Consider the following 14,641-nt stretch of genomic DNA (forward strand, 5'->3'; position numbering starts at 1 on the left):
GAGGTTGACGGACATCATTTTGAGCATTTATTGCATTAATGTGGTATTTACAGCTAATCACGCTGTAACAGCATGCATTCTCAGAAATTATAAGTTCACAAAGGTACATGTATCACATTGGAACAATCGAAATAAAATGTTCAAACGTACCTACCGTCTGTATTTTAATTTAAAAAACCTACCTGTTACCAACTGTTCATCTAAAATTGTGAGCCATATGTTTGTGACTATTACAGAGCCGTCTATCACAAAGCGAAAAAAGTGGTCCAACTAAAACATTCATATTTCTTTACGTACTACACGAATATGTAATAAAAAATGGGCGTTCCTATTTAAAAAAATGCAGTTGATATCCATTTGACCTATGGCAGTGCCACCTAGCGTGCCAACCATAGCGCCATCTGGTTTCCTCCTTCAAGCTAGACGAGTTTTGTTCTTTGTAGTTTTTTCATTTGATGCTTATTTTGTGAGATATTCGACCCGATCACGATCAATGGACCACCCTGTATACACATTAGCTAATATTATTCAATAATAAAAGTAATATTTGCAGACCAAAACATAAGTGCATGCTGTTGCATAATAAATACAATTTATTTTATGCAAATAAAATCCATGACAAAAGTTCACATTTTCTATTCAAAATAAAATTTCAGTTTCAGTGGAAGTACCATATAATAAAACAACAAAAAATCACTGTAGGAACATTATTCCCAATTTGAAGTCCAGTTTGATTCATTTTTTTGTTATATGTGTAAGTAAATGTTGTTTTAACTTTGGAATAGTTGGTGACTGAAAGCTGCACTTATTACATTTCAGTGGTGTGTCCATCAACTTTTTTGCAACATCACTAGAAATGCGGTTAAATTTACCATGTTCTTCAACTTCTGCCAACACTTCTGAAACAACAAATAGCCCATGAAACCAAAATTAATAAATTATGCCGTCTCCACAGAGAGAAATGAAGATACACAAATTTATTGAAGAAAATAACTGTGTATATGACAATGTATCTATCATTCATTCATCAGTAGAATGTTATGGAAGCATACATTTGGCAAAGAGCAGTTATCATAGCGGGGCATTGCAATTACACTCCACATAGTATGGAAGTGACTGACTGTCTTACTTACTTACTTCCTTACTAACTAACCAACTAACTAACTAGCCTAAGAAAGGAAACTCCCAGTTGGAATATCAACAATGCACACATGACCAGTAGCTCAGACTGGAATACAACTCTCACCTTGAATGAAAGTAGCTACCTGGGACAGTTATGGGGGAGGGATAGCAGGATACAATGGGAGGGGGGAAGAGGGGTGACATGCAGGGGAGAAGAGCACTGTCTAGTGGAGAGTACAGAGCATGACATGCCTGCTAGGCATATGATTGGGAGACTGTGAGGTAGGAAGGTGGCTGGTGGGTTGGGGGGGGGGGGGGGGGGAGGGAGGGAGGAAAGGAGCAGGGAAGGGGAAAGGCAGGTGGTAGCATTGGCAGAGAGCGGCACCCTATGAGGGTGAGGGGACATGAACAGAGAGGTGATTGGGCAGAGGGGACGGACACTCTTGGGTGAACGGTGTGGAGACAATAGGTTTCTGCAGGTTGAGATAAGGATGATTTTGAGAGTGGAGAATATGTTGCAAGGTTAGCTCCATCTGCGCAGTTCAGAAATGCTTGTAGTGGAAGGGAAGATCCAGTTCAGCTGCATGTTGTGCCTCAGGATGGTCTATTGTGCTGTTGGCCATAGCTTAATGGAGGCTTTTCATCACTGGTTGGTAGTCATACAAATATAAAAAGCTATGCAATGACTGCAGCAGAGCTGGTATATCACATTACTTCTTTTACTGGTGGCCCTCCTCTGATGGGGAAGGATAAGCCTGTGCCAGGACTGGAACAGGAATATTGGGTAGGTGGATTGGACAGGTCTTGCACCTGGGTCTTCTACGTGGATATGGGATTGAAAGTGACATGGACATGGACTAGGATGTTGTGGAGGTTGGGTGAGCTATAGAACACTATTTTTGGTGGGTAGGAAGGAACTTTGGTAGGATACCCCTTATTTCAGGGCATGATGATACGTAATAGAAGCCCTGACAAAGGATGTGGTTCAGCTGTTCCGGTCTGGGGTGGTAATGGGTGACAAAGGGGGAAGTCTCTCACAGCTGCTTCTTGGGGGTGGAAGGGGGTATGTGAAGGAAAATGGCTTAGGAGATCTGTTAGCAGACTAGGTCTGGGGGTTAAATGACCCTGTGAAAATTAAAGTGTGCCTTCGACATATGTTTCCAGTTGCTGGTCACGGGGAAGGCTACTTGCAAGCAGAATATAAGAATACAAGACATAAGAGAACTCAAACCATCATCTTTTTTTGGTCAGTTTTTGACCCCCTCTGTACCTGCACCTTTGTCAGGAACCTATCTCACCATGCCCTCAGCACTGCCCTGCATCTATGTATGTGAGGAGGAATTACAAGACATAAGGAATGGAATAAAATGATCAGTCCATTGAACACAGAATACAGATTGAGAATAAATCAAAGAAAGATGAAGGTATTTAAGGGCAGCAGAAATGAGATTAGAGACAAACTTTACGTCAAAACTGAAAACAATGTAGCAGATGAAGTGAAGGAATCCTGCTATCTCATGAGCAAAATAATATATGATGGACAAAGCAAGGATTATGTAAGAAGGAATCTAGTGCAGACAGAGACACATTTCTTGTCAAAAGAAGTCTACTCTGTGTGAATCAAAATAACAAAATGACACAGTTGGGCAAGGGGGTTTGGCCACTGTTATCAGTTCCCATTTGTTTGTACACACAACATGGCTGCAGGAGCAACAGCTGGCCATTTTTGTTACAGGTAGATTCACCTTCTATCCATTAATGTGCAGTATTCAATTTGCTTAGCTGGGTGGTAGTAGTCTTATCACTTTTTTGCAAATTTTCCCAACTAATTTAAGACATTTTGGCACAAAAATAAATGCACCACACAGAGAAAAATGAACCACAATTCTTTACTCGGCAGAAGTGTCGTCTTCAACTGACTGCAGAAATTGGCACTTCTTGAGGTAGCAGAGTGATACGACAACAGTGAAGAGGCAGAAGGCATGACCAAGCTCATTCGCTGATTTGGCTGTTGCTAAGGTAGATGCCCCATAAACAACTAGCTGTCAATCACTTTATTATTCCAACTGAGGTATAGCACCAAATGTAGGCCTCAATTTAAGAAATAAATTTCTGAGAAGGTACATCTGCAGACAAGCACTGTATGGAAGTGAATCAATGAGTACAAGAAAACTGGAAATGAAGAGAATCAAAATTTTTCAGACGTAATGTTATAGTAGGATGCTGAAAATTAAGTGTACTGAAAATGTACGACACGAGGTGCTTCTCCACATAATCAGTGAGGAAAATAATACAGCTATGAGTAAAATACTAATTAGAAGAATGGACAAGGTGGTGGTACAAGGGTTAATGACATTAGGGAAAGATTTCCATGGAGACAGAGGAGTAGAGAGAGATTAGAATATATACAAACAGTAATTGAGGATACAGAGTTTAAGTGCTAGTCCGAGGTGAGGAGCAGAAGTCACAGTTGACACAAAATCAGTCTCAAGACTGATGAAAAAAAGAAAAAAAAAAGAAAAGAAAAAAAGAGAAGAAAAAAAAAGAGAAAAAAAAGAGAAGAAAAAAAAGAGAAAAAAAAGAAAAGAAAGAAAGAAAGAAATCCTTCCAAAACATAAATTCTTAAGGGAAACATGAACAGAAAATCTGTCAGAATAACAAGCTTTTTTTGTTGTGTTAGGTTACACCCTAGTCCTTCCTGAATCAGAATATGTATGGTTTTTGTATGTTTGGTGTATATTAATGGAAAAGAAAGAGTATTTTCTAAATGACATGTCCCTTCTCCCTGCTATCAATTGAGCTAAGTTTGTCACAGCTGCAGCAGACTTCCTTTGGCTTCACTCTACTTATTCTTTGACCACTGCTTTGCAGGTTGGTCAGGATGGTGTTGAGCTGCTGTAGGTAATAGGTGAACATCAGTTCAGCATTCTGTTTTCGTTTTAGTGATCGTAATGATCTGAAATAGCACTTACTTTTAGGAATTGTGTTGAAGTTACATTTTATCTCTGCAGATAATAAATATGGGCAGAATAAGGAAGCTTAACGGTAGGAATAAGTTTAAACGTAACAGAGGAACCCTGTCATTCTCTCTGTTCAAAGGGATCTAAGCCATAATATAAGCACCAAACAGCTAGTGTAACTGCTGATGAAAACAGACATGGCCATCAATGTCAATAGCAGATGATGTAAAACCTGTCTACAGACACATAGCTAACAAAAACCTGCTTGCTAAATGCACCCATGGGAGAAATCAAAATCCCAATGAAAGTTTCAATAACTGTGTGTTGGAGCACTTGCTTAAAACAATATTTTTGGACTTCCAACCCTTACCAACTGGTGTCATGTTTCAATCACAGGTCAGCCAGCAGGCTGAAAGTTTTCAGTGATGTGGATGTAGAACCTACAATGAACACAAGGAATGTGCTATTGTCAACTGACCAGTTCACTGCAGAAACCACTCAGCAGTTATAAGAGTCAAAAGACATAAAAGTTGAAAAGAGAGTAAGACAGAGTTGTAGCCTATCCCTGATGTTACTCAATCTGTACATTTTCACAAGCAGTAAAGAAACAAATGACAAACTGGCAGAAACAATTAAAGTTCATGGAGAAGATATTAAAAACATCAAGGTTTGCTGACAACATTGTCATTCTCTCAGAGATAGCAAAAGACTTAGGAGAGCAGGTGAATGGAATGGACAGTCTTGAAAGGAGGCTATAAGATGAACATAAAGAAAAGATAATGGAATGTAGTCAAATTAAATCAGGCGATGCTGAGAGAATTAGATTATGAAACAAGACACTAAAAAGAGGTAATTTTTTTTATTTTGGCAGCAAAATAACTGAGGTAAAGAGGATAAAAATGTGGATTGGGGCAGGGGGAAAAAACGAGAAAAAAAGGATTTTTTTTAAGCAGCAACATTTTCTCCTTCACAATTAAGTATCTGCTGGAATGTCTGTTTCATCTACATCCCTCTGTGTATCCTTAAAAATTCTATTACAATCCCATCTACTCTATCTCATTGCATAATATTGTTTTCACTAACTATAAAATGGCAGATCGGCTTAGCAGAGTATGGGAGGGGGGCATGTAGATGCTCTACTTTCATCTTTAAATTTCTTAAGGTCACAACAGATGATCCCTAAAGTACATACTTGCTGAGGGAACAAAGAAGTCAGTCGTAAAAGTGTTCCAGTGCTTTTTTGTTTTGAGAGAAGGTGAGTTGAAGTCATCGCTGATCACATGCAAATGTAGTCTTGCCATGCTTGCAACTGCGTGGTAACCAATCCTGCAAAATATTTAAAAAATATACATTTCACATTTTTTATTTGTACTTACTTAGCTACAAAACTATAACACAAATAATCTACAGATGTGCCCAGCAAGTCTGTAGATTACTACTATCAATTTGCCAGACTGTTATTGTTAGCCTTCATACAATGCTATTTAACCTTTCTTGTTCATTGTATGGAAGAAGAGTTATGAACTACTGTTTTCGTGCACAAATTCAATGTAAGTATGAGTGTCAGAGAATAGCCATCTGCCATGGATATTTTGGAAAATGCAGCATTTATTGTCTAATTGGATAGATAAAAAATCTACTCACTAAGCGGCGGCAGAACACATACATAAAAGACGGTTGTAACTGGCAACCTTTTGGAGCCAGTGGCTCCTTCTTCAGGCAGAAGGGTTGAAGGAAAAGGAAGGAGGGTGAAGGAAAAGGACTGGAGAGGTCTAGGACAAGGGGTTGATTTCGGGAAAGTAACCCAGAACCACGGGTCAGGGGAGACATATTGTATGGGATGAGAAGGAAGTTTTTTCTTCTCATTCAATTCAACAAGATTACGGGATTGCAGTTAGATGAGGTTGACTTCTTGCCACCTTCTTTAAGCAGAAAACTAGGCAGCAACCTACAGATTAATTTTAGGAGTGAAGATTATTAGCGTGCTTTGCTATGTTTATACTAAAAATTGTCACAACAGTGCATGTGCACAGGTCCAAGTTAGACAACCACGTCTCTTGTCATGTTATGCTGCGTCTGAGATGCACATAGGCCACAGTGTTATTGTGTGCACAACCACAAAGTTAAAACTCAGTAATTAAATTGATAAGAATTTGTGGGAGAGACTATCGATAGTTTACAGGACACTATCTTCATTATCTTCAAGGCCAGTTTCTTTGGACCAATTTTGAGAAGGATGTTTCATTTCCCATTTGATGTAATTTGTTGTTGTGTCACACTGTATAATAAAGTTAAGTGGACATAAGCACAAATATGGGTACTCTTCCTTTTATGGAGTGAAAATTTCCCTACATAAGTGATGAGCCCAAAACTACAGTGGCGTGGCAGTGGACAATTTTTCTTTACACATACCCCGCATCATCCCATACCAGCATCTCATCCATGCAAAACTTCCTATTTGACATTGACGGCACCATCCAGAACATCAAGAAGCAACTCGACATGATACAGCAAACTCCACAGTTCACAGCGCCATGGGATCCTACGTCTCAAAGTGAAAGAGAGAAATTGTTGCATACTCTCCCTCAATCTCAAAATTATCAAGAACTCAGGCGATTCCTGAGAATGATATGCTTTTTATCGATGCCAACTCCCCAGAATGGCCGTCATTCAGACAGTGCTACACAATGCATTGGCTAGAGGAGACAAAAATGCCAAACACCTGCTTCCACAGATGCACAAGACAGAGTCAGTCTTCACAAAGCTGCAAAACAGTCTGCAGGATGCTCATGCAGCAGGAGCCCACACAGCTTGTGTAGTCAAAGCAAGCCAGCTCAAAATAGATGCAGCACTCCATCAGAAGGTGAACAGACATTGGCAACCACAAAGTTTTTTTTCTCTCAGAAGCTACATGCCGGCCAAACTCACTGCAGTGCATATGCCACAGAACTCCTTGAAATTTATGAGGGTGTCAAGCGTTTCCGCCCCTTTATTGAGGGCAGACCTGTCACAATATTTACCAACCACAAACCCATCGTGTCAAGTTTCCAAAAAATCAGCAGTTCATGTTCTCCTCAGCAGGCTCGCCAAATGGAGTACATATGACGATTTTCTACAGATGTGTGCCATAGCCACGGAACTGACACTATTGTGGAAGACTATTTTTTACACATCAATGGGCAAACTTCGATGTTGGATTGTTCTGAACTTGCAAGTGCTCCAACTTTGGGAACACAACTACAATCTTTGCTGCAGACTCTTCCATCAGCCTGCATTCACAACTTATGGACGTGCCCTGCGGCTTGTCTAAGTATGGAGCCACATTTCTACTGCTAGACCATGCCAATACATTACTCCCCAATTCTGACGACAATTTGACAGCATTGACAACTTGGCGCACCCACACACTAACATCTCAGTGAGGTTGGTGACAGACTGTTTTGTGTAGCCATCAGTCAATAAATATACACGGGACTGGGCCCACTCCTGCCTTCAGTGCCAACACAGTAAAGTAAGACACCATGTGCACGCTCCAGTAGGACAATTCCCATTTTCTAGTGCATGTTTCGGGCATATCCACATTGATTTGGCTGCGCCCCTCCCACTTCTGAAGGCTACAGGTATTTGTTTATGGCAGTGGATTGTTGCACATGGTGGGCAGAGGCCATTCTGATCAGAGACATTCCCGCAAAGACTACCACGTGAGAATTCATGGAAACTTGGGTGCCCCGTTTTGGGTTTCCATTTCTCGTTCCCACTGAAAAGGGACGCCAATTTTGAGTCCACAATGTTCTAGCAACATTTTGTGGTTTCTGACATAACTGAACAACCGCCTACCACCCAGCCAGCAGCAGCTTGGTGGAAACGTGGCACTGCACGTTAAAGGCCTACCTGATGGACTACAAAGACTCTTAGACTCAATCATTGCCACTGGTTTTGTTGTGTTTACAGATTGTTTAAAAACTGATGTGGGCTGTTCATCGGCAGAGTTCGTGTATGGAGAACAATTACGCATCCCAGCAGAATTTCTTGCACCCATGCATCTCCCAAAAAAGACACAGCTAACCTGTCTCTTGCAGCAAATCAGAAAACATGCAGAGACCTTCTGTGCAACTCTGACATCACAGCACACCACACACACCCAGTTTTTGCACACACCGTGCTTCCCATAGATCTGGTACGACATCCTCTGCAGCCACTGTGCATTGGCCTGTACTGAGTACTACGATGAGAAAAACACACAGTGACTGTCCTCCTCCACAGAAAGAGGACCAAAGTCTCCACAGTGTGGGTAAAAACTGCTTGGATGCTGCCAGCAACGCTCACCACCCCAAAGTCAACTTCATGCACACCTCACACCAGGTCAACAATCACGCCAGAGTCAGATAGTTGTAACCGGCCCAACTTTCACACCCTAGGACCAGTTATAAGAGCAGAACAACCCAACAGCACCCGACCCCTTACATCCACACTCGTGTGGGCCGGGAAATGAAGTTTAAGTACCCTGGCCTACCTAGCACTCCACACTTTAGGGGTGAGGATAGGGGTTTGTGTGGGAGTGACTATCGACAGTCAACAGGACACCATGTGCATTATCTTTGGGGTCAATTTCTTTGGACTAGTTTGGAGAACTGCATTTCGTTTCCCACTTGATGTAATTTGTTGTTCTGTTACATTATATAATAAAGTTACAAACTTCTTTGTTACATTCCATCCTGGATTTTCCCTTGTTTGATATAATGAAGTTAAGTGGACATCAGCACAAATATGCATACATGTCCTTTTATGTAGTTTCTCTACACATTAAATGGCACTAGGCATATAATTTTGCTTTGTGAACAAATAACCAAACGACTGGGTCTCTCAACTCATGCAGCTGAAAGCCACCATCCCAATTAATAAAAACTTACATCAAACGTATTTCTGCAGATACTGTAATTTAATCCCACAAGGATCTTTTCATGGCCAAGAGTTTCATTCAGACCAACACTTCAACTTTTGTAATGAATGTAGTGATGTGCAACACTAATTTTCTAGTCATACAATTCATCTGAAAATGGCTGTCTGGTTGTCAAAACATCGATGTAATAAGTCAGTATCATGTGGCTGTAATCCCAAAATCTCATGAGGTGCTCATTGTGCTGGAGAAATTTCAAAATACACACTTATTACATTACTAAGTAACTGACTATAAATGCATCAAATCTCTCACAGGGAGGAAAAAATGTCAGTTGGGTTGCCCTTTGACAGTAGGGACAACAGAATTGCACACAGGCACTAAGTGATAAGGAGTTAGCTTAAAGCTCAGTCAGAGAGGTGACAGCATGTTGCCACAAAACACAGTCTGTAGTTAAGAGCCAAGGAGAGAACACAGTGTTGACACAGATACCCTATGTAAGCAAAGACTTGCTTGAAGTGTAAATTATTACTCTTGTCAAATATACAGTACTTTGTGTCCTCTGAGTCTTTTGCAACGGCATACATGAATAAAACGTTTTTGGTTTTCAAGCCGCGTCACATTGAATAAAATCCTCAAGCTTTCAATTTCCACCTCCTCCATCATCGTCAGGAGTTCATTGACTGCCAGGGCTGCTATGGTTTCTTGCCTATGTAGGCATGACGACATCAGCAGCAGCCAATCAGATAGACGGAATGTGGCGAGCGCCGGTGAAGTCAGGTGGCGCCAGGGAAGAAGCAGCTGATATTCGTTTAAACAACAACAATTTCAACAGAGACCAGGGGTACACACTCAGCAGGGCATGGGGGCGGGTGTTGGACATTGAAAGAAAGCAAAGACATGTGTGACGTGGGAGCGGCCGTTTCAAACGTGGCACCTCCCCCTGGCGCCACCTGATGTCACCGGTGTGGCCACGGGCAATAGCGCCGCTAGCTGCCCGGGTCGACTTAAGGGCGCGCGTGCCACATTGGGTCTATCTGATTGGCTGCTGCTGATGTCATCATGCCTACATAAGCGAGAAACCGTAGCAGCCCTGGCAGTCAGTGAACTCCTGACGACGATGGCAGAGATGGTCATCAAAAGCTCGAGGATTTTATTCAATTTGATGCGGCTTGAAAACCGAGAACATTTTATTCATACAGTACTTTGTCAAAACTTTTGGGTAGGAGAGAATTTTTTAATTTTTGTTGTTTTGGATTGAGGGGTGGAGGGGGGGGGGGGGGGGGAGCAGAAGTCATAGCAACAGAGTGACAGAAAAGTATGGGTTAATGAAAAAAGATAATCATTTTATAATGCTCTGTCTACATTTAAGCATAAATTTTTAATGCACTTAGTTATTTTGATGTTTCATTTTGTATCACTGGGTAAGTGATTAAAATTTTTGTTTGCAGCTTTGTGCACCTATATTTGTGCTAAAGACAACCTTAATACGGAGTAATGAATGTCATTTTTCCTTCTGGCATTGTAATTATGTACATCATTGTTCCTTTTAAACTGCTGTGGATTATTTAAAACAAATTTCATGAGGGAATAAATATACTGGAAGCAGCAATAGAAGTGATTGTGGATGAGCACCATACATGGGTCAGCACCACATATTATTCTTACAGCAAATTTTTGAGCAAAGAACACTTTCTCTCTTAAAATTTTATCCCACAACATTATTACATATGACATTATTGAACGAAAACATGTGAAATGTCTCGTCATACTGATTTCTCTATCCCCTAGATTTGCAATGATGTTAAGTGAAAATATGGCTGAAATAAGTTGTTTGGGGAGTTTCATAATGTGCTTTCTCCTATTTAAATTCTCATCACTGTGAACATCTGAGAATTTTGAAGTTTCTGCATTATGTACGAGGGTTGTTTTTTAAGTAAGGGCCGTTTTTATTTTTTAAAAAAGATACAAATACGTTTGTAAAAAAACTTTTATTTTCTGATTCTACACACTTTTACCTATTTTGTTACATAGTTGCCTTGTTTATTTAAGCACTTGTCATACCATACAACTAAGATAGTGTTTCAGGTACCGGAAAAGGTGAAAATCGCTAGGAGCAAGGTCGGAGCTGTATGGTGCATGGTCCAAAACTTCCCAGACAAAAGAATCAATCAAATCCCGAGTCTTTTGAGAGGTGTGAGCCCTAGCGTTATCGTGCAGAAGCAAAACTCCTTTTGTCAGCATGCCACGCCTTTTGTTTTGAATTGCTCTGCGGAGCTTCTTTAGAGTTGCACAGTAGGCATCTGAGTTGATTGTCGTTCCTCGTGGCATATAAAGTTCACTAGCAAAACACCGCGCCGGTCCCAGAACACAGTTGCCATAATCTTGCGCTTTGACAGCGTCTGTTTGGCTTTGACCTTGACGGGTGAGGTTGTGTGTCACCATTCCATCAATTATCGCTTGCTTTCGGGAGTGATATGGGATACCCATCTTTCATCTCCAGTGACAATTTGACTCAACATGTCATCCCCTTCTTCCTCGTAAAGAATCAAAAAGTCCAATGAAGTGGCAAATCTCTTCCCTTTGTGGTCCTCTGTGAGGAGTCTGGGTACCCACCGAGAACACAGTTTCTTAAAGTTTAGGTTTTCAGACACAATTTTGTACAAAACCGATCTTGAAACTTGTGGAAATTCCAAAGAAAGAGTGGAAATTGTGAATCTTCTGTCCTCATGAATCTTTGTTTCGACTGCAGCCACCAAATCATCAGTGATCACAGAGGGCCGGCCTGAGCGTTCTGCGTCATGGACGTTTTGACGGCCATTTTTAAACTCTCTAACCTATCGACGCACTTTACCTTCACTCATTGCATTCAAGCCATAAACTTCTGTTAACTGATGATGAATTTCTGCAGCTGATAGGCTTCTCGCGGTCAAAAAACGTATCACTGACCGTATCTCACACGTGGCGGGCGATTCAATAATCGTAAACATTATAAAGTAGCACAGCGATGTGTACACGTCAGCTACAGAGCTGCAACTTGCATCAGTGTGAACAGGAAGGATGCCGGCAAGTGGCGCGGTGGCTTGTTGCAGCGTCCGCGCGAACTACGGGACTATATGCGCGAACGGCCCTTACTTAAAAAACAACCCTCGTATTATTCCTTCACCATGTATTATGCTTATCATTGATGTAGTACCATCAGATGTGCAAACTGAGTATTTGTGTCTTTCTAAAATTTAGAGTCAGCCCATTCACAGAAAACCAGTCAATGATGCTTTTAAGAGCAATATTTATCATTTCTTCTGTTGTATAAATGCCTGGATTAGTCACAATATTAGTGTCATCCACAAAAAGAACTGATGTTGCTTGTTACATACTGCATGAAAGATTGTTTACATATACTGTGTGATCAAAAGTATCTGGTCACCTGGCAGAAAATGACTTACAAGTTCGTGGCGCCCTCCATCGGTAATGCTGGAATTCTATATGGTATTGGCCCACCCTTAGCCTTGATGACAGCTTCCACTCTTGCAAGCATACGTTCAAGCAGGTGCTGAAAGGTTTCTTGGGAATGGCAGCCCATTTTTCATGGAGTGTTGCAACAAGGAGAGGTATCGATGTTGGTCAGTGAGGCATGGCACCAAGTCGGCATTCCAAAACATCCCAACAGTGTTCTATAGCACTCAGGTCAGGACTCTGTGCATGCCAGTCCATTACAGGGATGCTGTTGTTGTGTAACCACTCTGCCACAGGCTGTGCATTATGAACAGGTGCTTGATTGTGTTGAAAGATGCAATCACCATTCCCGAATAGCTCTTCAACAGTGGCAAACAAGAAGATGCTTAAAACATAAATGTAGGTCTGTGCTCTGATAGTGGCATGCAAAACAACAACGGGTGCAAGCCGCCCCCCCCCCCCCCCATTAAAAACACAACCACACCATAACAACACCGCCTCCAAATATTACTGTTGGCACTAAACACACTGGCAGATGGTGTTCACCGGGCATTCGTAATACACACACCCTGCCATCGGATCGCCACATGGTGTACCGTGATTTGTCACTCCACATAACATTTTTCCACTGTTCAACTGTCCAATGTTTATGCTCCTTACACTAAGCAAGGTATCGTTTGGAATTTACCGCCGTGATGTGTGGCTTATGAGCAGCCACTGACCATGAAATCCAAGTTCCCACCTCCCACTTAACTGTCATAGTAGTTGCAGTGGATCCTGATGCAGTTTGGAATTGCTGTGTGATGGTCTGAATAGATGTCTGCCTATTACACATTACGACCCTCTTCAACTGTCAGCAGTCTCTGTCGGTCAACATACAAGGTCGGTCTGTACAGTTTCATGCTGTATGTGTCCCTTAATGTTTCCACTTCACTATCACATCGGAAACAGTGGACCTAGGGGTGTTTGGGAGTGTGGAAATCTCATGTACAGACATATGACACATGTGACACCCAATCACCTGACCTCATTCGAAGTCTGTGAGTTCCGTGGAGCACCCCATTCTGCTCTCTAACGATGTCTAATGACTACTGAAGGTCACTGACATGGAGTACCTAGCGCAGTAGATGGCACCACAATGCACCTAATATTAAAAACGTATGTGTTTAGGGGTGTCCAGATACTTTTGATCACAAAGTGTATATGAGGAACAATAGCAGTCCTAGGGTTGAGCCTTGGCCAACCGAAACATTAAATTTAAGTATTATTCAACATGCATATAACATGATTTTAAGACCAACTCATTTTCTATTACATTGTACTTCCTACATTCACCAGAAGCAGCAAAAATGTATACTAACTTGAACTGTCTTTCCTCATGGTTTCTTGATATTTCCTGAGCAATTTTATCCATGTGTTTAAGAAGTGGTAGATTAGCTCTAGTGACATTCGTCAAGGAATGTATATCTTCCTTTGGAAGTACAAGATAATGGAATTCAGCCTGGAATGAAAGGGTTTTTTGTTTATTTTAATAAGCATTCAGTACAAAGCAGCAAGCAATCAAAATTTCAAAACTCACATCTTTTATAAAGAGACATTAACTTCAGTTGTTAACTGGTTCTTCCATTGCTGCTTCGTGGAACAACTTCATAACTGTAAATGTTCCACAGCATTTATTTATTTTGTTAACCAGTTTTCAGTACACAAGGCCATCATCATGCTACAACTGACATTATCACATACAACATTCAAAAAGTTCAAACAAATTTTGGGCTTGCACCCAGTGCCAGTTGTCATCTAACACATGCCATGATATTTCATCTTCAGGTGAGCCATCACTGAGACTGTCTTTGATGACTGACCTAAATAAGACTGGCAGGTGCCCAGTTGAAATACCATGGGATGTACAAAATGACGACTGGTTGCAAGCCCAAAATTTGTTTGAACATTCAATTCCCCGAGAAAATTTTAAAATTCACAACATCCAAAAAGATATAATGCATGGAGACTGAGGTACAAACACAGAGTAAATGTCATCTTTCATGGTGTAGTAGTAACATAATTGAAAGTGTCAAAGCTAAACAGTAAGCAAATTTAAAGGCAACAATCCAGAAAACATTAAGATTAAACATTGCTCACTCGAACGAGTGGGCCATGGGAGGGGCGCAGGGATGAGGTGGAAGAGGAAAGTGGACGACATGAGCTA

The 14,641-nt window shown here is 41.1% G+C and overlaps 1 protein-coding gene across 1 annotated transcript in view; it reads right to left on the bottom strand.

The window, feature by feature from the left end:
• Positions 1–618: 618 nt before the first annotated feature.
• The window catches only part of LOC126452261 (aprataxin-like), a 73,297-nt gene continuing 59,274 nt past the window's right edge, over positions 619–14,641 (bottom strand). The window contains exons 2-4 of the mRNA XM_050091052.1: positions 13,797–13,936; positions 5,275–5,408; positions 619–899 (exon numbers count right to left, since the gene is read on the bottom strand). Of these exons, the coding sequence (XP_049947009.1) occupies positions 736–899; positions 5,275–5,408; positions 13,797–13,936 (438 nt within the window). The 3' untranslated portion in view covers positions 619–735. The remainder of the gene's footprint in view (positions 900–5,274; positions 5,409–13,796; positions 13,937–14,641) is intronic.

Source organism: Schistocerca serialis, unplaced genomic scaffold, assembly GCF_023864345.2.
Source record: "Schistocerca serialis cubense isolate TAMUIC-IGC-003099 unplaced genomic scaffold, iqSchSeri2.2 HiC_scaffold_843, whole genome shotgun sequence".
Lineage (NCBI taxonomy): Eukaryota > Metazoa > Arthropoda > Insecta > Orthoptera > Acrididae > Schistocerca > Schistocerca serialis.